Source organism: Panthera tigris, chromosome C1 (genome assembly GCF_018350195.1).
Source record: "Panthera tigris isolate Pti1 chromosome C1, P.tigris_Pti1_mat1.1, whole genome shotgun sequence".
Classification (NCBI taxonomy): domain Eukaryota; kingdom Metazoa; phylum Chordata; class Mammalia; order Carnivora; family Felidae; genus Panthera; species Panthera tigris.
This window is the reverse complement of record NC_056667.1, coordinates 64,776,911-64,803,787: the sequence shown is the minus strand read 5'-3', so window position 1 is coordinate 64,803,787 and position 26,877 is coordinate 64,776,911. Positions and strand designations below refer to the sequence as shown.

The window sequence follows — 26,877 nt, the reverse complement described above, 5'->3', positions numbered from 1 at the left end:
ATGGTGTAGAGCCTTGTAGGCCACTAAACACTTTGGCTCATATTGAAGGAAGATAAGTCATTGGAGCGTTTTATGCAGAATGACATGATTGCTTTGGCCTCTGTGTTAAGAGTGAGAAAGGATGGTGGGCAATGATGGAAGACCAATAAGATTATATCGCAGTAATTCAGATGGCTTGGACTATAATGTAGCAGTGAAGGTGTTATTTATTTTAAAGATGGAGTCAATAGGACTTCCTGATGAATCAGATGTGGGATATGAGAGAAATCAATAATGACAACAAGGTTTTTCAGCCTCAGCAAACTGAAAGAACACAATTGCTATTGACTAATATAGGAAGATAGGAGAGCGGAGGGTTGGGGAATTGGGGAGTTCAATATAGGACATATTAAGTTTAAGATGCCTATTAAACTTACAAATGGTAGTATCTAATTGGCAGTTGGATATAGGAGTCTAGTATTCAAAGAAGCAGTCCAGATGGAAGATAAATCACTGGGAGTAGAGGTAACCTTAAAACCTCGAGGCTAGAGATTATACTAGAGTGAATATAGACAGAAAAAAAGACCCAAGGACAGAGTCCTAAGATTCACAAATGCAGTAGTAATAACTATTACTAGGAAGGTGGGGCCTCTCACTTATCCCCAGGAGATGAATCTTAATTATTCAAAACCGAGCATGTTACTTGCTAGAGTAAGCCTGTGATTCAGCTTTGGTCAGCACAAGGTTAGTCCGATTGGTGTCCATGGGAAGGGATAGTAGAAAAGTTTCCTTCCTTTTAAAGACAAAAAACTTTCTACTTTATAGTTATGAGTGCATAACATTGGGAACCATGGTAACATTTATGCAACCATCTGGAGCATAAAGACACATGCTGAGGATAGCAGAGGGCAAAGATGAAAAAACAATGGGTATATCATATATTGCTGAGCTGCTAAATCAACTAGCCCTAGAGCCACTTAATGCCTGGATTTTTTGGCTATTATTTAATATTGGTTTTCATTACTTATGGGAAATAGTATCTGGTTACAATCTCATTTTTAATTTTTTTTAGAGAACTGATTTTGTTTATTTATTTTGAGAGAGAGGGAAAGAGAGAGCACATACAGGGCAGAGAAAGAGGAACAGAGAGAATCCCATGCAGAGCCTGATGAGGCTTGAACTCACGAACTGTGAGATCATGACCTGAGTTGAAGTCAGATGCTTAAATGACTGAGCCACTCAGGCGCCCCTCATTTTTAATTTTCATAGCAATGCTTAGGGTATCAAAAACAAACTAAAACTCAGGGGGCACCTGGTTGGCTCAGTGGGTAGAGCATGTGACTCTTGATCTTGGGATCATGAGTTTGAGTCATACATTGGGCACAGAATTTAATTTAAAAATAAAAATATTTAAGGGGCACTTGGGTGGCTCAGTTGGTTAAGCGTCTGACTGTTGATTTTGGCTCAGGTCATGACATAACGGTGCATGAGTTCGAGCCTTGCATAGGGTTCTGTGTTGATAGAGCAGAGCCTGCTTGGGATTCTCTCAATCCCTCTCTGCCCCTCCCTAAGGAGCATGTGTGCACGTGCACACACACATACATGCTCTCAAAATAAATAAACTTAAAAAAGAAAGTTTAGGGGTGCCTGGGTGGCTCAGTCAGTTAAACATCTGACTTCAGCTCAAGTCATGATCTCACAGTCTGTAAGTTTGAGCCCCGCGTTGGGCTCTGTGCTGACAGCTTGGAGCCTGGAGCCTGCTTCGGATTCTATGTCTCCCCTGCTCCCTCTCTCTCTGCCCCTCCCCCGCTCATGCTCTGTCTCAAAAATAAACATTTTTTTTAAATTTTTTAAAAAAAAGAAAGTTTAGGGGGGGCGCCTGGGTGGCTCAGTCGGCTAAGTGTCCGACTTCAGCTCAGGTCACGATCTCATTGTCCGTGGGTTCGAGCCCCGCGTCGGGCTCTGTGCTGATGGCTCAGAGCCTGGAGCCTGTTTCAGATTCTGTGTCTCCCTCTCTCTGACCCTCCCCCGTTCATGCTCTGTCTCTCTCTGTCTCAAAAATAAATAAACGTTAAAATAAAAAAAATTTAAAAAAAAAAAAGAAAGTTTAGGGACACATGGGTGGCACAGTTGGTTAAGCATCTGACTTTCGCTCAGGTCATGATCTCACGGTTCGTGGCTTTGAGCCCCATGTCAGGCTTTGTGCTGACGACTCGGAGCCTGGTGCCTGCTTCAGATTCTGTGTCTCCCTCTCTCTGCCACTCCCCAACTCTCTCTCAAAAATGAATGAACATTAAAAAAAATTTTTTTTTAAGAAAAAATTTAGGGCGCCTGGGTGGCTCACTCTGTTAAGCATCCAACCTTTGGTTTCAGCTCAGGGCATGATCTCAGTTCATGAGTATGAACCCCACATGGAGTTCTGCACTGATGGTGTGGAGCCTGCTTAGGACTCTTTCTCTCCCCATTCTGCACTCTCATTCTCAAACTAAATAATTAAACCTGAAAAAAATTACTAATATTAAAAAGAAAGTTTAATAAAAATAAAAACAGATTTAAAACCAAACAGAAACTCAAAAAAGGTTAAACTTGGTAAGGTTAAATAACTTCACACCTAGGTAACAAATGGTGAATTGAAGCTCAACTAACTCCAATATGTATTTTATTAAAAAAAATTTTTTTTTAACGTTTATTTATTTTTGAGACAGAGAGAGACAGAGCATGAACGGGGGAGGGTCAGAGAGAGGGAGACACAGAATCTGAAACAGGCTCCAAGCTCTGAGCCGTCAGCACAGAGCCTGACGCGGGGCTTGAACTCACGGACCGCAAGATCATGACCTGAGCCGAAGTCGGCCGCTTAACTGACTGAGCCACCCAGGCGCCCTCCAATATGTATTTTAAATGATTAAGAGTCATGGATTTAGGGGTGCCTGGGTGACTCATTTGATTAAGCATCTAACTTGATTTTGGCTCAGATCATGATCTCATGGTTTGTGGCTTCAATCCCCTTTTGGGCTCCATGTGGACAGTGCAGAGCTTGCTTAGGATTCTCTCTCTCCTGTCTCTCCCCTACTCATGCTCTCTCAAAATAAATATTTAAACTTAAAAAAAAAAAAGAGTTGTAGATTTAGGGGTGCCCGGTGGCTGAGTCAGTTGAGTGCTCAACTCTTGATTTAGACTCAGGTCATGATCCCAGGGTCATGGGATCAAGCCCTGCATTGGGCTCTGCGCTGAGGATGGAGTCTGCTTGAGATTCTTTCTCTCTCTGCCCCTCACCCCCACTTGTGCACACTCTCTACAAAAAAAAAAAAAAAAAAAAGAGTTGTGGATTTAAAGAGTAGACACGACTGACAGAAAAGGGGAATGAGAGTTGGGAATTCTTGAAGTGACTGGCAAACTGAGGCCAGGAAGTAATAGAGATTGAAAGAAAAGGGAAATATGAAAAGACTAGAACTTTGGTGAATATGGAGTTTCTGGCCAGCATAGTCAGAAGTACTCAGTAGTATCTGATTTAAGATGAAGTTCCCTGAATGTGACCTGGCTAGCAACTGAGGCCTTTACTCAGGGTTGCAAACAGAACACAAATGAATGAGAATCAGTATGACAATAACTGGCAATTATGTGATTATTTCAAGTAATTTTACATACTCACACTCAGAAGTAAATGTTTAATGAATGAATGATCTGATCATTAAACTTCTTCCATTCCAACTCTTCATCCCATTGTTTAATAAACTACAGATTATTCTTAGGATTTTATTTTTAAGTAATCTCTACACCCAGTGTGGGGCATGAATTTACAACTTTGAGATCAAGAGTCCAAACTCTCCACAGACTGAGCCAGCCAGGGGCTCCACATTATTCTTTTTTAGACTGATGCAAAGAACTATCTGAAAACAAAGATGGAGTCTTTGCAGTGATTCATGGTTTCCTTCAATATTCACTTGCTAGAATAAGCTTCCTGAGGGTAAGCATATTTGTCTGTTTTGTTCACTAAGGTATCTCCAGCACCAAGAACAATGCCCAGCATTTTTCCTGAATTGAATAAGTAAGTACATATGGATGACAGGTATTATTTTAATCACAAAGGTAAATAAAACAATTCCTACACTTAAGGAGTTTACCATTTTAAAGGCTCTAAGCAAAAATCTCTTGGTCTTCACTTATATCAAATACATCATCATTAAAGAGCAAGGTTGTTAAGAATCCAAGTATTTATTACCTGTCCTGGATAAATGAAATGTATTGTAGTTTTCATATGTTTTTAAATTTAAAAAATAAACTACTATCCTATCTTGAGAAGTTAGTACTTGTATCATTAGGTACAATTAGATGACCTGTTATAAGTAATGATTATGGTAAATCACAAAAAATAATTTGATGCTTCTAAAAATTTTAATTCCTTCTTTTCATTATCAAGTCCTTTCAAATATATTTAACAAAAACGAAGTGAGAATATCAGTTAATATGAAGGAACATAAAAGAACAAACAGAATCAGAAGGCAAATTCCAAAGAGATCACTGGCTATAAATAGAGACATGGAAATGTCAGGAGAGAGAAGCAAAGTTCCACTAAAAAACAACAACAAAACTGTATGCCAAGTGGGCTTTACATCTCAAACCCACCCATTTTCAGTTAAGGATTTCTTTGGCAAAGATCCTCTTTCTTTCAATAATCTATCTCAAAATGTAAATATTGTGAGTAAAGGTAGATGTCCTCATTACAAATATCAAGATGTTTTTGGTTCTGCAAAGATTCTTCTTCCCTTTGTATTTAAGAAGCAGAAAACCTTCAACTGAAACTTAACCCAATCATTGCTGCTTCACAGAGTTTGTTGATGAAATAAAGAGCGCTGGATTAGGAATCTAGTCTTGGCTCTGCCATTAATCTTGTCACTTTGTGTATGGCTCTCAAGCAATCTGGGTCCCAATTTCCTCCACCATAAAATGAAAGAAACAGACTAGATGATCTTCAAGGTCTTTTCAAGTCTGCAAGTCTAAGAAAAGCTGAGTGAGGGTACACTTCCATGCTATAGCCTCAAAGGCCCCCAACATTCATAACCACATATTCAACAATTTGTTTAATTCTAGTTTTGCAGGAAAATGGTTAATATGGTAACAAACAATTCAACTTGATATTAAGATTTTACCGGGGCGCCTGGGTGGCGCAGTCGGTTAAGCGTCCGACTTCAGCCAGGTCACGATCTCGCGGTCCGTGAGTTCGAGCCCCGCGTCAGGCTCTGGGCTGATGGCTCGGAGCCTGGAGCCTGTTTCCGATTCTGTGTCTGCCTCTCTCTCTGCCCCTCCCCCATTCATGCTCTGTCTCTCTCTGTCCCAAAAATAAATAAAAAACGTTGAAAAAAAAATAAAAAAAAAAATAAAAAAAAAAAGAACGTACTAGTCTCTGCCGTGTGCTTTCTTTAAAAAAAAAAAAAAAAAAAAAAGATTTTATCAACATAAAAGCACCAAACCATACTGGGCAAACCAAAGAGTAAGATCTAGTCCTTGACCAGCCCTCTCTTACACAGACAGAAAAGCAGAGAACAAGATCTCGGTGTTTAGAACATTTACTAGTCTAGCTGGGGAAACAAAATTTAAGCTAAATTCCACATTTATTAAATACTTTTTGCATAATAGGGCAGTTTTCATTCTGATAAGCAGAATAATCAACTATGATGTTTATTAAAAAAAAGAAAGAAAGAAATGTAGATTTCCTGAAACATTTTTCACTAGGTCCAGGTGGGGCCCAACTATCTACATTTAAAAAAAAAAACACCCCAGATGATGTAGGGTGTTTCTCAAACATACCTTTGTTTTAAGAAACATTGCCCTAGCCTCGATCAACAAAAAAATAGGGTTCAAAAATAGAAAATGCTTTTAGACCTTGAGTTCTCTAGAAAACTAGAGAAAAAACTAGAGGACAAACTGTAAGGCATCAAAAATAAGCAAGTCTAATGGAGCATGTAGGCTTCAGTTATATTTCAGTGGTTCTCAAGTGTGGGCTGCGCTTTAAGGATCAACTTAAGAAGATGTCACACATAGAGATAATAGACCAATTAAATCAGTCTCTGGGAGTAGGGATTGGGGCTCAGCTTAAACATGTTTAGAAAAGCTCCCCTGTAACCAATACACTGAATTAAGTAAAAGATCAATGGAATTGGTTAGTCAGGTTAAGGTTCATGAAAAAAGATGATTTTTAATTTTCATTTTTATTTGGCTAAAGTTTTAATGGAGAAAGATAAATGTAACAGAAGTGAAAGGAACTGATGTATAAATATATGATCTAAGTAGGGAAGGAAAAAAACATGTTTTGGCCACAAGATAAAGGGAGAGTAAGAACAGTAAATGTGAATTTATTTTAGACATTTTGGTTTTGAAGCAACATGCAAGATGAGTCTTGGAGGTTGCTGCAGACACAGATTTGGAAGTACATTTAGGGAATAGGTAGAGGACCAATTCAAAGTAAATTATGAAAACTTATATCACACTATGTTAACTGTAATATAATTAAAATAAAATTTAAAAAAAGTTTCATAGGTCAAAAAAAAGAAACCATATATATTATACATTATGCAGTTTTATTATATATTATATTCTGCAGTATTATATACCAGCTTTGTTGTAAGTTATTGGAATGCATGCTATAGAATTAACTAAAATCACTCAGGAACTGGGTGGTAAAGGCCAGTTTTTTGAGACAGATGCTGTCAGGAGTACCAAATTTCAATCTAGAATTATCCCTAAAGTAAGGGGAAGCTGGGAGTATTATGGCTCATCAGCAAGGGCAGTCAGCTCTACATTTTTTTCACTAAATATGGATATTCAATTTCTTATATATTTTATGATGCTGTGCTAGATCTCCTATGATCCTGGTCAAGGGACAGATCCTGCTTACACACTGGCTGCCAAAAGATGTGAGCAACTAGCCAAATACTATCTATATTCAAAGAAGTCCTTTGTATGATACAGTTAAGGATGGTCCTTCTCTCATAAAACTTGAAGAACCCTGTAAAGTTGGGAATGGTACTTTAGCAAGCCCCTCCCTCTTCCCCCATACAGTATATGCCTTTCCCCTTCACTGAAGGAGGTCTTAAAGAGCAAAGAAAATTTATATTATTTTCACAAAGAACCTTTGTCTCAAACACTAATTGTTCTAAAAGATTGAACTATGAAGAATTTTATCCTCAATTCTCAGAAGACTCTGATTTTAAAATTTTTGGTATGCTTCTTTTGGGAGGGGGGCTAGTTTGTGGAGGAGTCCAATATGCAGACAAAGAGTAAAAACACTATCATAGATGCTGTGTGGTAATACAGGGAAAAAATTAAAATTAAGCAATCCTATTCTTGTCTTGAAGATGCTTACAATCTAGTTAGTGGTGCGAATTACAAAACAAAACCCCCCTGTACAATTTCTTTGAAAAATAACACTAATTATACCAAATATATATGTATGTATACACATACATCATACACACACACGCCATAAAGCACTATAGTTTATTTAGGAGAGGGAGGGAGGGAGAGAGAAAACACCAGGGGAGGGGGGGGAGAGGCAGAGGGCAGAGAGAGAAGGGGACAGAGGATCCTAAGCAGGCTCTGTGCTGACACCAGAGAGACTGATTGCTCAAACTCACGAACCATGAGATCATGACCTAAGCTAGTCAGATGCTTAACCGACTGAGCCACCCAGGCACCCATAAAGCACCATATATACTTTAGTAAGGCATATTACTAATCCATCCAATGCAATTAACAATACAGAAAAGCAAGCTTGTATCATGTTATACATACATGGGTTCTTTGATTTTGTAACATTTTTATTACCTTACATTAAGATCTGCCTTCCCATGAAGAACTTCAGCATATGTCTTAATAGAAACAAATGCAAATACATATTTTTAAAATCCAAGTGAGAAATACTAAATTGTGAACCATACCATAGAAATTACAAAGACATATATCCCATTACTTGACTTTGAATAGATTCTTCCATTCTTTCAACTCAGACTGCCTGGGTTCAAATCACTAACACTAACATGTGACCGTGAGCAAGTTGGTTAACTTACCTGTACTGCAACAAAATGGAGATTTTAATAGCATCTCATAGAGCCATATGAGAATTAATGAATTAAATACAAGTAAAGCACTTAGAACAGGACCCAGTATATAGTACTAGCCACTATTAGCTATTGCTATGTTTTAGAGCATGCTATGCAGTAAAGGCACAGAAAAGACAGAGCTCTTACTGCCATGGACCTTACAACCTAGTGGGAATTCCAAATAAAAAATAAGTGATATTATGTTATTATTACCATGATGTAGTACATGATAACAAATAAGAATCCCTAAATTTGAGAGGCTTCTGGGTGGCTCAGTCAGTTAAGCGTCCGACTTCGGCTCAGGCATGATCTCACAGTTTTGTGAGTTCACACCCGGGATCGGGCTCTCTGCTATGAGCACAGAGCCCATTTTGGATTCTCTGTCCCCTCTCTCTGCTCCTCCCCCACTCGCACTTTCTCCCTCAAAAATAAACATTAAAAAGAAAAAAAAAAAAAGAATCCCTAGAGAGCTCTGGACTAGCCAAACACTATATATATTCAAAGAGGCCCTTTGAATTTTCTGGAAAAATGGAAACAATCAGCAACAGTAAAATGGAAGAGGTAGGAAGGATACCTGACAAAAAGGGGGCTCTGCAGTTATGGATAAGTGAGAATGATAAGGATGATAAAAAGCTGGATTTAGGGCAAATCAAATGATTATGAGTAATATCCTAGTATTCTTCAGTCTTCTTACAGTGCTTTAATCAGGACCACACTATCAAATTTGGCAACCAAATCAGAGAAGAAATTTCTAATAACTGAGGGGAAGGGGATATGTTTTCACATAGTGACTTCTATTTTCCCTTTCAGAAGTTTATGTAAGACTTTTTATTATCCTTTACTGTTGGCTACTTTTCAGAAACAGAGTAATTGCCCTCTTTTTGGTATGCTGGTAAAAGGAAAAAGTTATATGACTTACCAAAGGGCACAGGGGTTATATTTGAACACAGATCCTCTGGGACCAAGTCCAGAGTCTTTTCCACTATCTGGGGCTGCCTCCAGTTTCAGACACTGGTCAAGCTGTTGGTTCTCCACAACGGTCCAAAGTCAATTTGTGCTAACAACTTTGTCCTCTAAGATGCAAATATATCCTGCTTCCATTCATACCTTAGTCTGAAACAGAATTCTAGAAACTCAGTCAGAAGGGATATAAAAGTCATTAAGACCAGTGACCAGGGGCGCCTGGGTGGCTCAGTCGGTTAAGCGTCCGACTTCAGCTCAGGTCACGATCTCACGGTCCATGAGTTCGAGCCCCGCGTCAGACTCTGGGCTGATGGCTCAGAGCCTGGAGCCTGCTTCCAATTCTGTGTCTCCCTCTCTCTCTGCCCCACCCCCCCGCCCCGTTCATGCTCTGTCTCTCTCTGTCTCAAAAATAAATAAATGTTGGGGTGCCTGGGTGGCGCAGTCGGTTAAGCGTCCGACTTCAGCCAGGTCACGATCTCGCGGTCCGTGAGTTCGAGCCCCGCGTCAGGCTCTGGGCTGATGGCTCGGAGCCTGGAGCCTGTTTCCAATTCTGTGTCTCCCTCTCTCTCTGCCCCTCCCCCGTTCATGCTCTGTCTCTCTCTGTCCCAAAAATAAATAAAAAACGTTGAAAAAAAAATTAAAAAAAAAAAAAAAATAAAAAAATAAATAAATGTTAAAAAAAATTAAAAAAAAAAAAAAAGACCAGTGACCAGCCTAATGAACAAAACCCTAACTACATCCTGGTATGTTTAATTTGAAGTGGCCACTTCCCTCCTCACATCTAAACTGAATCTTTTTTGACTATGATACTGAGGAAATACTGGCCTGGTTAAATGACACAGAGTATAGCAAGAAGTTACCAGATCCTTCTGCCTAAGAGTTGTTAGGAGGTAGGTGATGGGCATAAAGGTGAGGCAGGAAGCCTGTACAATTTTGTCACTCTAAAATGCCTGTTAAAAAGCCATAATGGGGGGCACCCAGATGGTTCGGTTGGTTAAGCATCCGACTCTCAATTTTGGCTCAGGTCATGATGTCACAGTTCATGAGTTTGAGCCCTGATTACGGCTCATGCTGACAGCATGGGGCCTGCTTGGGATTCTCTCCGTCCCTCTCTCTCTCAAAATAAATAAAAAACTAAAAAAAAAGAAAAAAAAAAGAAAAAAGAAAGCAATAATGGACTACTTTTCTATAATAGCTAAAAATTAGAATCTGTTAATATTTCAGATTTACCAACTCCAAAAGTGAAAAGTTGTACTAAGAAAAAGGTCACTCAGTCATCTGGTAACCAATAAGTCAGAAGGTAAAATGAAGAAACTTGCCAGTACATTTAATAGCCCAACTTTTATTATGCTTGTTAATCTTTTCACTGTTATTTGGTGAATCTAAATGCTCCCCGCTAGACTTCTGTAAATTCAGACACTAACTTTTGCTTCATCCTAAGAATGAAATATGAAATACCAATTTCTGTGTTAAAAGTGTGACTATAAAATATAATCTAGTCAAATATTTAGCTAATCTCTCAAAGCACAATAAACCAATTTTAGATTAGCGATGATATACCCACTTTTAAGAAAAGTTACATTGCAAAAGGGAATGAATTTAGTTAAGAAAATCCTGATTTCAGGGGCACCTGCGTGGCTCAGTCGGTTAAGCGTCCAACTTCGGCTCAGGTCATGATCTCACAATTTGAGAGTTCGAGCCCTGCATCAGGCTCTGTGCTGGCAGTTCAGAGCCTAGAGCTTGCTTTGGATTCTGTGTCTCCCTCTCTCTGCGCCCCTCCCCCACTCATGCTCTGTCTCTGTCTCTTAAAAAAATGAATAAATGTTAAAAAAAAAAGTTTAAAGAAAATCCTGATTTCATCAGTTATAATGAAATTACCTAGAATAACCAGCAAAGTACAAATGGGTTTAAAACGATTGTGTAGACTGAGAATTCACATATAGCTTAATCAAAAGTCACTGGTTATTTCTCCCACAACTCAGTTGCTCTTGCAGGATTCTGGGTTTTACTAAAACTAAGATTTGAACATAGCTATAATCCAAAAAATTTACATGGATTAGCCTTCCTTCGTGATAAGATGCCAGAAACTGAATTACATGTTAATAATATTAATTTCCACTTTACAGCACTTTCTGGTTTCTGAAGAACTTGCAGATACCTCATTTGAGGATAGCAAAGCAAGTTGTCATAATGTAGAGGAGAAATCTGAGACACAGCAACTAAATTACTTGCCTAAGGTCACAAAATCAACTAAAATGTAGAGACAGATTTTTTTCAATATTCTATTCATTCAGCAAATATCTAGAACACTAAGACTAGACATTAGGGACAGGTCAATGGTAAAGGTAGACAAAGTCCTCCCTCTCCAGTTTACATTCTAAAGGAAAAGAGACAATAAACAAGTAAACACACACACACACACATATATATATATATGTATATACACTTATATATATATAATTTTTAGAGAGAGAGTGCAAGTGAGGGAGAGGGACTGGGGGGGGGCGGGGAAGAGAGAGAGAGAGAGAAGTAATAGGATAGTGATTGCAGAATGGCACAACTAGAGGTCAGAGAGGGCCTAAGGAGGTGACATCTGAACTGAGCCTTGAATGACGAGGACAGATTATCCATGTGAAAGTCTACGAGAGCATCCACACCAGGCAGAAAAAAAAGGAATCCTAAAGGCAGGAATGATCTTGGACAGCAAGGTGGGTGAAGTGGAATAAAAGGGAGGAATGTTTAGAGACAGTGGCCTGATTATATGGAGCCTGTACACTATTCCAGGGTATAGGATTTAAAGTGCAATAGGAAGGGTTGCCTCAGTGCCTCAGTCAGTTGGGCGTCCAACTCTGGATTTCAGCTTGGGTCATGATTTCGTGATTCATGGGTTCAGACCCCGCATCAGGCTCTGCGCTGACAGTGAGGGGCTTGCTTGGGATTCTTTCTCCATCTCTCTCTGCCCCTCCCCTTCATGTGCACACATGCACTCTCTTTAAAAGGTAAAAAAAAATAATAATAAAGTGCAATAGGAACACAAAGGTGAGATGACCTGATTTATGTTATAAAGGAATCATTCAAGGAGCACCTGGGTGGCTCAATCGGTTGAGTGTCTAACTTTGGCTCAGGTCATGATCTCAGTTTGTGGGTTCAAGCCCTGCATCGGGCTCTGTGCTGACAGCTTAGAGCCTGGAGCCTGCTTCAGATTCTGTGTCTCCTTCTCTCTCTGCCCCCTCCCCCACTCATTCTCTCTCTCTAAAATAAAAAGTTTTTTAATTAAAAAAGATTTAAAGACATTATTCAAGCTGCTATATAAACAATTGCAACACAATCATCAAGTAGAGGCTTGAGCTTCAAAAATATTGGAAATGGCTGCTTGTTACTTTTGAGAACTTACACATATATTACATACTTTTCTGTATGAAATTTCATAATATTAAAGAGCAAACTGTAGACATGTAAGGGTAGAAGCAGAAAAACCAACCAGTACTATAACAGTCCAGGATGGAGGTGATGGTAACTTGGGAGCGGAAATGGAAATTAATAGAATTTGGAATATACCTCAAAAGTATGATAAATAGGTCTTCCCAATGGAGAGGCAGGCACAGGAATGAAGGCTGACTAGTGGTTCTCAATGTGAGATGATTTTGCCTATCTGGAGACATTTTTGACTTTCACAACTGAGTGTGTGTGTGTTTGTGGCTGGGGGGGAGGGTGTTACTGGCATCTATGGGTAGAGGCTAAGGCTGCTAAACATATTACACTAGATAGTAGTATTACAAAATATAGAGTTATCTGATCAAACAGTCTAAATGGTATTGAAGTTAAGATATCCCTATCTAAACTGATTTCAACTGGGTCCCATCCTAGAATACCCATTCTTCCAGGACAGTCTACAAATAAACTAGAAATGGAGGCCCTTATTTTCAATATTTAGAGACAACTAATACTGTCTGAAATAAAGTTTATTTGAGGGTAAATTATATCACTCTGTGGTTACATTACATTCATCAGGATGGAATAGGTCTAATTAATATGAAGAAATCAATTGATTAATAAATGCCATTTGTTGGATAATCTTTTTCAAAACAACTGTAAAAATTTTGTTTAGCAATACCACCCAACAACGTTTTACAGTCTTTTTTTTTTACGTTATACTTAAATCTGTAGTCCAATACATTCACTGCTTTTCCAAATAGAAATCCCACCCACCAACCCAAATCTAAAAGGATAGTTATGAACACTGAAAAAGATAATCAAAACTGTATAACTCGTTAAGATGGTAAGAAAAGCTTCATTGGAGGAAAATGATGCCACAATTGTAGCTATATGCATAGAACTGTCTAATGATCCAACTTACTTGGGGCCTTGAACAAATGCACACATTAGTTATCAGTAAGACAGCAGCACACATTTCTCCCAGTTACTCTTAAGACTAGCAATGGGGAAAGTACTCTTTTAGACCTAATTCACCAAACACAAAATGCCAAGTTGATAAAGTTCATTTTACCTAGGTCTTTGTTCTCCAAAAATAAAAGAATTCGGGGAAGAAAACCATTTCGGTCGACTCCTAAATAAGATTCCCGAAGCATCCCCATGAATCTGAAACTACTACTAATAATATTGCAGTAAATTACATGCCATCATATGTCGGGAAGGCCTGAAGTTACCTGATAATTGGGAACAGATAACAAAATATACACACTAACAAAGCTATCTAGTCCAGGGATGACAATTCAGAACATTACATGTGGGTTCTTACCGGTAGGGGATGGGGCAAACTATTGTTAGAAGAATTTGATGTTGTTCTTGTAAGATGATCTCAATAAAACTGATCCCGGACACATACAATACTAGATTACTAAGTGTGGTTACAACAGAATTTTAGGAGCAGTCACATTTTTTAAAGGTAAAGAATAGGGCAGTCATAACTTCAAAGCTTCATCCACATTATTTACACAAGATGTCGAAATCAGCTCAAGAACTAAAAGGCCTCCAGCCTAAATTAATCCCCACTTGTGATAAAGCTAAAAGATCTGGCAATCTAGAAGTAAAATACAGGGACACTTTACTACCCTGAAAATCATGCCGAGATCCCGCTAGGCCGGGCGGACGTTTTCAGGAACATCTCCGCGTGGCGTCCCGGGCACGCTTCTCCCAGGCGCACTCCTGGTTGCGGCACTCTCGAGATACTGTTGCGTCGTCCTAACGCCCGTCGACGTCACCCACTTTCCCATGGATACACGGAAGGACCCTTGGAGGAAAATTCACCCACACTCCCTCCCCGAGGCGGCAACCAATAGAAAGCAACTACTCCTTTTCTTCAGGTTTTCAGAAACTCCAGCCAACAGGGGTCGCCGCGCCACTCTTACCCACCACCCCGGAAGTACAACCACACAGTCTCAACACGCGAATGCGCGTAGAGGAGGCGCCAAAAATAAACTTCACTCTCGCGATATCGTGAACACACTCCTCGCGACATCTCTCTGCTTCACCTTGTTTTTTTCAACCCCACCCCCACAGCAGCGCGTCGCTTCAAAACATCGCGAGATTTTCTCCTTTCAGTCTCCGCCCCTTTACGGCACGATGGTCGCACAAGAATGTGATACAGCCTCGACGGCCGCCATTTTCTTTCTTTCTTAGCAGTTGGCTGAGGGAACATCTCTGCGAAGAAGCGGCAGCGGCCTCTGTAGCCTAGACATGGCAGACTACTCAACAGTGCCTCCACCTTCCTCTGGCTCAGCTGGTGGTGGAGGCGGCGGCGGTGGTGGTGGAGGAGTTAACGATGCTTTCAAAGATGCGCTGCAGAGAGCACGGCAGGTAAGTCTGGACCGTGCGGCGGGATTCCGAACGCTCACGGTAATTGGCCGCTGGCTGAGTAGGCCGCTACTTCGCGCATGAGGAAGAGGAAAGAAGTGCCCTTCCGGGCTCTGAAATGTGAGGAGACTCAGGGTTCCCATGTTGGTAATACAGTTTAGAGGCTGGAACTCGATTTTGTGTTTCTTAGTGTTTAAGCCATTTAGAACCCCAACGCGTTAGGCATAGATGGCTTTAGGTCTTTCGCTTCTGCGGCAGTCGCGCTTCCTTCTCCGAGGAGTTAGCTTGGCATTTCCTTTCTCTCAGAATGAACATCCTCCACCATGGGATAAAGCGCGCGTAGTTTTACACAATAGTATGGAAGGTTCTGGTAATGAGTTTGAGAGAGGACTAGGGTTTGTCCTCAAGAGCCATAGTAAGGAAGGGTTATGTCAGTAAAGCAGTTTTCACAGCTTCCAGTTCATCCGAGCTCTCTCGAAATTAATTTTTCGCTTTCGTTCACTTTCACATCTACAAGGAAGAGGCTTCAGAGAATACTAGTATCCGAGGTTGGAATCCTTCCTCAGAGCAGGATTTACGTGTCAGTGTTCTACCAGTTCTTCCCCCTTATTTCTCAAAATGGCTTCAGGCCCAGTATACCCGAAGTTTCAGTTTGAATCTGCCTCTCTGTTCAGAGTCGTAAACTGACCACACTTCTTTGTATTACGTAGGTGCGTACATATGCCCTCAAGGCAGTTCTTTCCCAAATGAAAGCTGTTAAAAAACAGAAAATTACTCCAGGAAATGTAAAGACTTATTAGTTTGAACTTTACCTTTATTAGGTAGTCCCTTAACATAATTATAACTTAAAATGTTATGATGTTGGTATGTGTTTGTATGTAAGCAAAATCTTATTCTCGTTATGACATGCGTATTAGGTGCTAGACGTTTTTAGATTAGTGTTTAAAGCGAACGCTAATCAGATACTAATACTGTGCTGTGTTTTGTTTGCATTAAGGAGTTCACTTCGTTAACCTTTTTCATCCTCCACTTTCACTAAAGGATCATTTGAGTCAAACTGCATAAAATCTGCAATAATAATAAGCTCTTTTTTAAGTAATGTGAACACGTTATAAATAAAAATATACCTATACTGGTTTATAATCAGAAATATTCGACAGTCAACAAAAAGTTACCGTTAATGCTAATTCTGTAGTTTCTTTACTTGAATTCTATTACTTCTGAACATTTTTAGAATAGCGACTGAAAGATTTTTTAAATGACACTCTTATTGGAGTTTTATTAGATTGGATTAGAAGATTCACCTAATTTTATTCAAATTATTGAATTAATTTGTGCCACACACTACTTAGATACTAGAGGGTTTTTTTACTGTATGAATTGGAGTTCTGCCTTCTAGGAAGTGTTGATACAGTCAAGAAACCAAATGCAAATGAATAGTAGTATTTGTTAATGCTTTCAGAGAGGAGTAGACAAAAATGGGCACCGTTAATTTATCCACTTGTTCTGTAAACATTTATAGAGTTCCTGCTGAGTCAGGCACTGTACACAACACCAAAGAGTGGGGTGCGTAACTGCCAAAGTAAAGGACTGATATTTTAAGCAAGACGTTAAAGAATGTGTGAGAGTTTGATCAGTGGAGAAAAGAAGCAGCGTGTGCAAAGGTATGGGAGTTTTTGGAATAACAAGAACCCATGAAGGAAGTCACTGGAGGATAATGTTGGTTGGGGGAAAGAGGGTGGAAATCAGGTGAGTACAGGTGGATACAACTTCTGAAAGACTTTGGGTTGCCATGCTTTAATTAAAAATTGGCTAATCTGTAATTTCGTGATTAAGTTAGACTGCTTTTTTAAATACAGAAATTGTCCTCAAACTATGGATTTCTTATACTCTCTTTTTATGCCAGTAGGTCAGCTGCCTCAATGTCCTTGCTGTAATATGATTCTTTACAGATGTCTTCTTGTAATAATTTGATTTTTTCTTTACAGAACTGACCTTAAACCTGAGATACCCAAATTTAGCTTTTGAGTTGAATTTCCCCTTCTGATTACATTTGAAGATGCCTTTATATGTCCGTTGTAGCTGTTTGTCTGATTATATAAATGGAATACAGGGAGGAGTACTTGGACTGAAGGAACAAGTTTAGGTTAACATCTGAACTACTTTTTTATTTATATGAAAAGCATCCTGGATTATATTCCCAAAATCCCCATCTAACCTTAGATTTCTTTGTCTGGCATATTGTGCCATGTTCTTGGAAGGACCAGGAGATACAAGGATAGCTTCTTGCCCTCAGAGAGCTGTGTATTAGTGGGCATGTTGTTGACATTTTTAATCGGACAGTTCTTTGTTAATGCAGGACAAGTGAAGAGGATCCCTGGTCCCTACCTAGCTCGTTTTGCCATCTGGTAGTTTAGACCAAGCTGCCCAATTGTTTTTCCAGAGAATCCTGATGATGGCTTATTTTTTAATGTGAAATTTGCAGATTTTTAAGATACTCTCTTAACTAACGTCAGCAGAGGAGCACCAGATTGCTTTTCTAGTTTAGGGTTTCTAACCTGTATACTTGAAAGATTTATATTTGTGTATTTTAAGCTATAACTCCAGAGGGTGAGGTTGGGATTCTTTGGTTAGGATTTTGGTGACCACATTAGATAATCAGTTCTGTCTCTAAAACACTGGGAAATCAAAATGTATCTCTACCTTTTTTTACCCCCTTTGAGGTTATGTGAAGATAGAAGTGAATCAGACTGGCACTAAATGAGTGGTAGATCTCAAGTTAAGGTTATCAGCTTTGATGCCTTCACTTCTAAACAGCTGTTAGTCTGTACTCAGTTATTCTTGAAATCTTTCTTGATGATTGTAAAAGTGATTCAGATTGCATTATGTTGTTTGAATACAATGAAAATTCTACAAAACAGAATTGTTGACTTTTCAGTTACCATTAATCTCAACTTAAAACTAGCACTTTAGGGGCATTCGGGTGGCTCAGTCGGTTAAACGTTGGACTCTTGGTTTTGACTGGTGAGTTTGAGCCCCGCATCGGGCTCTGCACTAACAGCATGGAGCCTGCTTGGTTTTGTCTCCCTCTCTCTCTCTCTGCGCCTCCCCTGCTCACTCTGTCTCAAAAATAAACATTAAGAAAGAGGAAAGGAAGGAAACCAGTACTTGCATATTGGATGTTTTGTTTTTTATATTTTGTGACAGGATAGCAAAGCTTGATTAAAAATATTCTTGTGTTGTAGGGAGAGGACCATGTTGTGTCATTAAAAATGGTAGTGTTTTTACTGAGAGCTTTTCTGTAATGTCTTTGTATTACTGAATTTTTGAGATGGTGTAACATTATTTTGAGTGAACAAGGTATCATTTTTCCATTTTCATTTGGATAGTTTTAGAACTATTCAGTGAATAATAGGGAGGTATAAATTATTCTTTCTATATGCAGAAGTTCTTAAGGAGTTTAAGAAGTACTACTCTGCAAACTTCTGCAGCATTTACAAAAGCTAACTGCAGAAGATTGCTGATTGATTACTTCTCTGTTCTTACAGAGATTTATCAGAAGGTATCACAGCTTAAACCATTTTCCTATCATCAGTAGTACTTAACAGTAGTTACGGTCTTCTCTCGGCCTGAAATACTGTAGTGCTCATCAGTGCCACAGAAGTGTATTTTAAGTTCCTAAGGAACAATTCAGATGTTAAGCTTTTAAAACTTAAGGGTAGAAAAGCAGTTGTTTTTAAATGTGGTGAAGAAGCTTTTCAGAAAAAGAAATAAGATTTTAATTAGATACTCAAAGACAAGGAACAGGCTTTTGAGAAAGTGAAAGGATGATTAAGGAAGGTTAGATTGACCAAAGCCTTTTTTATTTTATTTCAAAGGTTTTATTTATTTATTTATTTATTTATTTATTTAGAGTAATCTCTACCCAATGTGGGGCTCGAACTCATGACCCTGAGGTCAAGAGCCCCATTGCTTTTCTGACTGAGCCAGCCAGGCAAACCACAAAGCCTTTCTTAAATTAAGAATTTTAATATTTAGTCCTGATATGCTTTGAGTTAGTGTTTGCATTTACAGGTGAGGAAAAGGGAAATCTAGAAACCCTAGGAAGAACAGTTGGCATATGGTAACTGACAACATATATTAGACTCAAGTGATAAGTAAGTGGATTTTAAGACTCAAGTCGTTGAATATAGTTTCCTAACTGTAATGAAGTAGTTGGGTTTTTCATTTCATATCAGTCTCTTTGGGGGAATTCTAGACACCAGAAGTTTGGTTTTTCTGTGTAATTTTTTTTTCTCATGGAAAATTTCAAACATACTTGAAATTAACAGATTAATATAATGAACTCCAATGAGCCTGTCACTCATTTTCAGTGGCACCCCTTATCGTAATTAATTAATTAGCATGGAGCTGTATAGAAATCATTGGGAATCTCCACCATTGACTATGTAATCTGAGTTAAGTTCTCGAGATTTTTTCAACTGTAAAATGGATCTCTACCTAAGTATCCTTACCTCATAGTGTTGTGATGATTCAGTGACAAAATGAATATAAAACATAGTGTGGAATTTGACTTACTGCTGACACTCAGAAACTAATATTAGTTTCATTTCCCCTTTCATAGAAAAATGGAGTCGATATCCACTGGTTGTGTCCTACTTGTGACTTGAAGCTAGTGTGTCTCATGTGATGTTTGTTTACTTAAGTGCAAGCAATTATTTGCCCCATTCTTCAAGATTGAAATGATTTATGGTTCTGTAGCTGAGACTTTTCTTACAGGTACAGCTTTCCAGGCTTTTCCCCACACCCTGTTTCTATAGAACAAGATTGTCTGATAGAAATACAATGCAAGTCACATACTTTATTTAATGCAACGTACCCAAAATATTACCATTTTAGCATGTGTCTAATTTTTTATTTAAAAAAAAAATTTTTTTTTTAACGTTTATTTATTTTTGAGACAGAGAGAGACAGAGCATGAACGGGGGAGGGTCAGAGAGAGGGAGACACAGAATCTGAAACAGGCTCCAGGCTCTGAGCTGTCAGCACAGACCCCGACGCGAGGCTTGAACTCACGGACCGTGAGATCATGACTTGAGCCGAAGTCGGCCGCTTAACCGACTGAGCCATCCAGGCGACCCGTAATTTTTTAAAAAATTAAGATGCTTTCGGTTCTTTGTGTTTGTTTCAAGTTTTCAGTATCCATTATGTATTTAACATTTAAATACATTTCAATTTGGACTAGCCACTTTTTAAGTACTCAATAACCATATGTAGCTACTAACATTTACCTTATTGGGCGACACAGCTTTGAAGTCCCATAAGGTGTTCACATTCTCTGTGCCCACAGCACACTTTTTGAAGAGTCATGGGAGAGAGCCATGGAGAAGAATTAAGACCTAGATTTTCCTCAAAGATATTTATTTGGTCATTGGATTCTGGAGATTGCTGATTGATTACTTCTTTGTTCTTACAGAGATTTATCAGAAGCTTAATTCCAGCTGATGATTATTTGTTAACTCATTGAGGTTATTAAATGTATTAATACATTGATCTGTAATTTTAATAATTTCTTTTTCAAATTAATTTACTTATGTGTTAGATATTTAGCATATATGTGTAGTAGGAAATTTATGAAGAAATTTGGCACTGAGTAGTGTATAGTAGTTACAGTGTTATTCTTAATGATGGTGTGCTTTTGTTTTTTAAGATTGCAGCAAAAATTGGAGGTGATGCTGGTACATCACTGAATTCAAATGACTATGGTTATGGGGGACAAAAAAGACCTTTGGAAGACGGAGGTAAGTTGTAGTCATAAGTATTTTAATTGTTTTACACACAGTTTAGTTGAAGGCGGTTTTTAATATTTTTTGCATGTTCTTTATTGAAACATTACTTTTATAATAAGGTTCCTAAAATTGTAAGGTTTATATTGGCCTCAGAAGGAAAGGGGGGAAAAGACCTTAGACAAGGTAGGTAAAATTTTGAGCTAATCAGCAAGTTTTGTCTTAGTAGAAAACAACATTTTCTTTTTTTTAGGATTGTGCCAGATTGACAGTTTGCACAGACAACTTGTTAACATACTGAAAAGAACAAAAATATAAAATGTTTAGAAGACATTTCACTGGGTTTTTTTCTTCATACGTGAATTAATCTTTATATGCTATGTTTTCATTATTTTACTATTTCAGATTTCACTTTAAAGGTTGATGTTGCTATAGCTTGCTACTCTAGTGTGTTGCAGGTTATACCTTTTTTTTTTATGTTACTTTTTTTGTTTCAGTACCTTGTTTTGTGTTTCAGGTTTAACTCAAAATGTGGCTTAAAACATTAGATTTACAGTGCTTTGTTTTTTTTTTTTTTTTTTAAACATAATTGTTGAAGCTTCTGAACTTAGAAGTCTGCAAGTATTTTTTTGTTTTAGATTTGATATATGAATTTTGATACATTTTCTTTTTGCCATTTTATTTATTTAACTTTTTTTTTTTAAGGAGGATTCTGAATGAGCCTATAGAATGTATTTGTAGCTTTTGACCAGGTGTACTTGGTTTTCTTTTATTTAAGTGTCTTTCACATTTATAGTGAGGTTTTGATATACAAAAAAATGAGCTAATGATGCTTCAGATGTTGTATGTAATGTATTCTTTTTATTTTATGTGTAGATGGCTCTTGGACAAGTCCGAGCAGTACAACACACTGGGAGGGAATGCCCTCTCCTTTTAAAGGCAGGAATTTTTATTTATTACCTGTGTTTAGTATGTAAACGTGAAATAAACCAGTGGATTCTTAAATGGACACAAATATTTCTTGGATTATGTGTCTGAATTTTTGCTGCACAACATTCTGATGTTTAAACATTTAAGTTTGAAGGGGGGAGGAAAATGTAGTACTTTCAGATGTAGGTTGTCTATTCTAAGGTATGCATTGTATTCATCTGTGTAAAGGATGTAGATGAAGGTAGTCATGTAGTTGCTTTGAGTTTTTCTGCTGAAGTTTATGCTGTGAAATGTTTGGTTAGGAACAATAGAATAGTTTAGATTGAGATTGCCTTGTAATGTGATTTTTTTTATTTATTTTGCATAGCCTTGTGGTCACTGTCAGATACACTCAACTTTTGATATGTCAAATTTTCACGTTCTGATAGGTTCTGTTTTTCTTCCAGTCTTCAGTTCCTACAGTGGGAAGCATCATTAGCCTTTAGCATGTGATATTTTGCTAGTAATGGACCTAAGTACTTTGTCTTGTATCATTCTAAAGTGCTTAACATACATTAAGGTCAGTGATTTGATACAATCAAAAAGAATTTTTTTTTAATGTCTGTGCATCTTTTAAACATGAAAAGAATTAAAGAAATGTAATGTTTCTTTTGATTATTAAGAGTCTGGGATAAGTATTGGCACTTTTTGGTTCAAATGATAATTACCCTCAGCTATTTCAATAAGTGTTTACATTGATATTTATTCTTACTTGGGCACGGGTTAGCTAAGTCTTGTATTTGTACTTATTGGCAAAAAGTTAAAAAGCTCTTAATTTTGCAGATCAACCAGATGCTAAGAAAGTTGCTCCTCAAAATGACTGTAAGTATTTTAAATTGAGTCAAAAGCTAAAGTAACTGGAATTTAATATGAGGGTTTTGTTCCTGTTTTTTGTTGCATATCTTTGGAGTTAGTGTAAGGCCATGAATAGCTTTGTAAATATGTATTTCATGTCTTTATAATCTCCCACTTCAATTATGGCCGGGTATATATTAATAAGATTTGGTTGCTAAATTGTTTTTGTATTCAATTTATTTTATAATTCCATTTTTAACTTAAGCTTGCACCCCTTGAGAAAGGACAGTTTTTTTCCTATGTCATTGCTGATGATCTCTGCCATTACAGTGACTTTCTTGACCACTGTCAATGTTGATTTAAGTATTCTGCATAAAATTTTACTCTCTTAAAGATACTGTGTGTATTGAGGAAAGATTTTAGAATTGTTGGATATAATTGTATTAAATATGTGGGAAACTTAGTTTTCATTTTATTTTTATTTGATTTTTTGGTAGCTTTTGGAACACAGTTACCACCGATGCATCAGCAGCAAAGGTATAGTGAAATGCTTTTCCAAGAGTTCTTTGCAAATTTTAGTTTAACTGTTGGTGAAAACACAGCCAAGTTAGTGTATAACGAGTATGTGTCTGCATTTTTTTTTGCATATAAGAATTCATTTCCCTCCATTTAAGAAGGTGATACAGAAGGATAATTTTACCTTTTGAGTGAGATACATTTATAATTTGGAAGGATGGGTGGAATTAGCCATATTTTAGAAGAACTAAAGTGAATAATCACTAAGATAACATTACCTGAACTCCACCCTAATTCCTTTGTAGTTCATGCCTTTAGACTGTTCATCTACCATACCTTCTGACTTGATGTGTCAATTCTGACTTGAACTACTCAAGCTGTATTTTGACTATGAATATGTGCCTGAAAACCTAGTTTAAGCCTTTAGACTTCGATTTTTTGTTCGTGGGTTACCTTTTATGTGTAAACAGAGCTTCTTTCTTTGAAGGAAAATGTTAGTTTTTGTTATTTTTTAGCAGGTCTGTAATGACAGAAGAATACAAAGTTCCAGATGGAATGGTTGGATTTAGTAAGTAACCTAATTTTTAAAGCTTTGACAACAATCAAAACATACTCTATAGTCTTTTAGCAACTAATGTTCTTTTTTCTTACTAGTAATTGGCAGAGGAGGTGAACAGATCTCACGCATACAACAAGAATCTGGATGCAAAATACAGATAGCTCCTGGTAATGTTACTCTCTTGCTGTTTTCAAAATGACTAGAAAACTAGCATGTTTTTGTCAGTAGCTAATGAATGATGCTGTTAATCTTCTCTTGGCCTAAAATTTGTTTGGTGTTGTTTTTAATTGTAGACAGTGGTGGCCTTCCAGAAAGGTCTTGTATGTTAACTGGAACACCTGAATCTGTCCAGTAAGTATGAAATCCTATGCCTGAGGCCAGTGCATCCTTCCTACCAGAGGATATTGCCCGTACATTTGAGCCAACTTTGTTCTGCACTGTTAATTTTCCCATTTTCTAGATAATTTCTAACAACATATAAACATGCTTGAAAATTCCTTCATCTTGACAAAAACCGTTCCTTGAACCCCACATTTATATTTCTCTGCCTCCTTATACAACAAAACTAAAAAGCGGTAGCTCGATTTGCGGTATTATCTGCCTCTTTTCATTTTTTCTTGAACATGTATGAATCAGTTTTATTCCCGTGGTTCCATTGAAATTGTTCTTTCTGAGATCGCAAATGGATTCTTCATCATTCCACCTGTCAACATTGTTTGACACAGTGAACAATCTTCCTAGAAATCGCCAGCTCCCTGGCTGCCCTTTCTCAGTCATTCTTGGTTGTCCTGCTTTATATTTCTGACCTTTTGTTGTGAAAGTGCCCCAAAATTCAGTCCTCCTAAAAATAGATCTATATGTGCTCCTTAGAGTACTTCATTTACTCTATTAAACTTCATTTAATATATAGTTTTAGATATCATAAATTTTATGTACTCTTAAATTTTTAACTTCAGTGTTGCTCTCTTTTTCTAAATTCTAGATTTCCTGTCAAGCTGCTTACTTAGTATCTCTGCTTGAATGTCTACTAGACATCTCAAACATCAGATTGTTATAAAGGGGAAATTGTTTTCCATCCCATTCCCAGCCTGCTTTGTCTTTTACTCCTCTTACTCATCTCAGTGAATGGCAACTCTGTTTTAATACTTTTAGTTTTTTCTCATGCCTCAATTTATCCATAAGGAACTCTTAGGTCATTTTTCTTCATAATTGATTTGGAATCTAGCCTCTTCTTGCCACTTCTATACTGTCACCTTGTCTGTGACATCATTTGCCTATATTTCAATATGTTTCCATTCTTTTTAGCCTTGTTCAGCAGTAGTATATCCTTATGCTAGTATAGCCATAGTGATCTTTTTAAAATGTGAATCAGTTTATATCCCTACTTTGCTCAGATCCTCTAATGCTTCACCACTTAGAGTAAAAGTGTTTTTATCAAGGCCTGACTCACTTGCCACCTTTCTCATTTCATTTTTTTTTAATGTTTATTTACTTTTGAGAGAAAAAGACAGGTGTGAGCGGGGGAGGGGCAGTGAGAGGGAGACACAGAATCCGAAGCAGGGTTTGAGCCCCGCGTTGGACTCTGTGCTGACAGCCCAGGTCCTGTGTCTGTCTCCCTCTGTGTCCCTCCCCTGCTCACGCTGTGTCTATCTCTCAAAAATGAATGTTGAAAAAAATTTTTTTAATAAAATTTTGTTAAATTAGTGTTAAGCCCCCTAAACCTGAATTAGAATGGGAGAAGTACCTGATCATACTATTTTGTATTTCTCTGTTTGCGATAAGGTTTTGATTATGCTGTAACTTACTCTTTGACTCTTTATTTGTTAACAGATCGGCAAAACGGTTACTGGACCAGATTGTAGAAAAGGGAAGACCAGCCCCTGGCTTCCACCATGGTGATGGACCAGGAAATGCAGTTCAAGAAATCATGATTCCAGCTAGCAAAGCAGGATTAGTTATTGGAAAGGGGGGAGAAACTATTAAACAACTTCAGGTATTATTATGTTTGTAAAATGACTACTTTTCATCTATTTTGAAGCCTGTTTCCTTCCACTCCCCCTTCGTTAATACTTGTGATTTCTGTAACAGGAGCGGGCTGGAGTTAAAATGGTTATGATTCAAGATGGACCTCAGAACACTGGTGCTGACAAACCTCTTAGGATTACAGGAGACCCATACAAAGTTCAAGTAAACTTAAGTTTATATTTTACAAAGAAGGATTGGGGGCAGAATGGGCAAAACATGTATGAATAATTACAGTGTTTTGAGACATACTTTCTAAATTGGGTGATTTTTTTTTTTTTTTCTCCCCTACTTCAGCAAGCCAAGGAAATGGTGTTAGAGTTAATTCGTGATCAAGGTGGTTTCAGAGAAGTTCGAAATGAGTATGGGTCAAGAATAGGTGGAAATGAAGGGATAGATGTAAGTAAAAATACCCATTCACAAATGGTTGTATACTGGTTGATAAATAATGTTTTTTCTGTTCTGTGTTACAAAGCCATCTCTAACATTGTATCCCTTCACCCTGCTTCTGCCTTAGAGTGTAGAATGTATAACTTGTATCTCATTACCCTGTTTGATGGCATATCAGAGCATAGTGTTTTACTTTTATGATTTGAGATAGATTAATTTTCAGGAAATGGCTTTCTTAATATGTAGTCTTCTTTGTATAAGGTCCCCATTCCAAGATTTGCTGTTGGCATTGTAATAGGAAGAAATGGAGAGATGATTAAAAAAATACAAAATGATGCTGGTGTTCGAATTCAGTTTAAGCCAGGTGAGTATACATATTTAATTTTCTAGGTGTTGGTAGCAATTAGTTTGACGTCCATTTGTTGCTAAATAGATCCATTTTGGTTTTTTATTTTGAAGATGATGGAACAACACCTGATAGAATAGCACAAATAACAGGACCTCCAGACCGATGTCAACACGCTGCAGAAATTATTACAGACCTCCTTCGAAGTGTTCAGGTTTGACAGATGTTACTATTTTCATTATTTTGTTTTCATTTAAAAAATACTTTCCAGGATGCCTGAGTGGGTCAGTCAGTCAAGCATCTGACTCTTGATTTCGGCTCAGGTCATGATCTCATGGTTTGTAAGATAAAACCCTGCATCAGGCTCCACAAAAGTATATATTTTCTTGAAAGCCTGAAAGTGTCCCCCCTCCCCCTTTAGTTTTATGTCAGAATCTGTCTGATAATGCTTTGTTAATAGTTAGAAAGGTAACTTTGAGGTAGACCTCTTGGAACAGAAAGGCAGCTACATAAGTACAGTCTTATTCGTCCTAGTGTAAAAAGAACAAGCGGTGGGTAGTATTTGATTCTTTGGGCCAAGTCATCTCTCAGCTTCTTTAAATTTCTGGTTTAGGAAAATAGACATGCAATGACTTCACCATG

General features: G+C 37.8%; 2 protein-coding genes across 31 annotated transcripts in view; one reads left to right on the top strand and one right to left on the bottom strand.

Annotated features, from left to right (window-relative positions):
* DNAJB4 (DnaJ heat shock protein family (Hsp40) member B4) overlaps positions 1-14,240 on the bottom strand; it is a 49,649-nt gene extending 35,409 nt beyond the window's left edge. For 2 of the 6 annotated variants that reach the window (XM_007079203.3, XM_015536247.2), the window contains exon 1: positions 14,111-14,240. The gene's annotated coding sequence lies outside the window, so the exon portion shown is untranslated. The other 4 variants (XM_007079204.3, XM_042997649.1, XM_042997647.1 and 1 more) reach the window with 4 other exon arrangements.
* A 165-nt stretch (positions 14,241-14,405) lies between these two features.
* Positions 14,406-26,877, top strand: part of FUBP1 (far upstream element binding protein 1) — a 73,731-nt gene continuing 61,259 nt past the window's right edge. For 12 of the 25 annotated variants that reach the window (XR_006221607.1, XR_006221613.1, XR_006221610.1 and 9 more), the window contains exons 1-13: positions 14,406-14,855; positions 20,563-20,653; positions 21,515-21,577; positions 22,391-22,429; positions 22,900-22,939; positions 23,434-23,486; positions 23,573-23,644; positions 23,771-23,828; positions 25,308-25,470; positions 25,566-25,664; positions 25,797-25,898; positions 26,151-26,253; positions 26,349-26,449. Coding sequence is in view for 20 of the 25 variants with exons in the window: in XM_042997630.1 (XP_042853564.1) it covers positions 14,736-14,855; positions 20,563-20,653; positions 21,515-21,577; positions 22,391-22,429; positions 22,900-22,939; positions 23,434-23,486; positions 23,573-23,644; positions 23,771-23,828; positions 25,308-25,470; positions 25,566-25,664; positions 25,797-25,898; positions 26,151-26,253; positions 26,349-26,449 (1,104 nt within the window). In the remaining 5 variants the exon portion in view is untranslated. Of the gene's footprint in view, positions 14,856-18,854; positions 19,632-20,562; positions 20,654-21,514; positions 21,578-22,390; positions 22,430-22,899; positions 22,940-23,433; positions 23,487-23,572; positions 23,645-23,770; positions 23,829-25,307; positions 25,471-25,565; positions 25,665-25,796; positions 25,899-26,150; positions 26,254-26,348; positions 26,450-26,877 lie in introns of those variants that run through there. The other 13 variants (XM_042997635.1, XM_007079220.2, XM_042997629.1 and 10 more) reach the window with 12 other exon arrangements.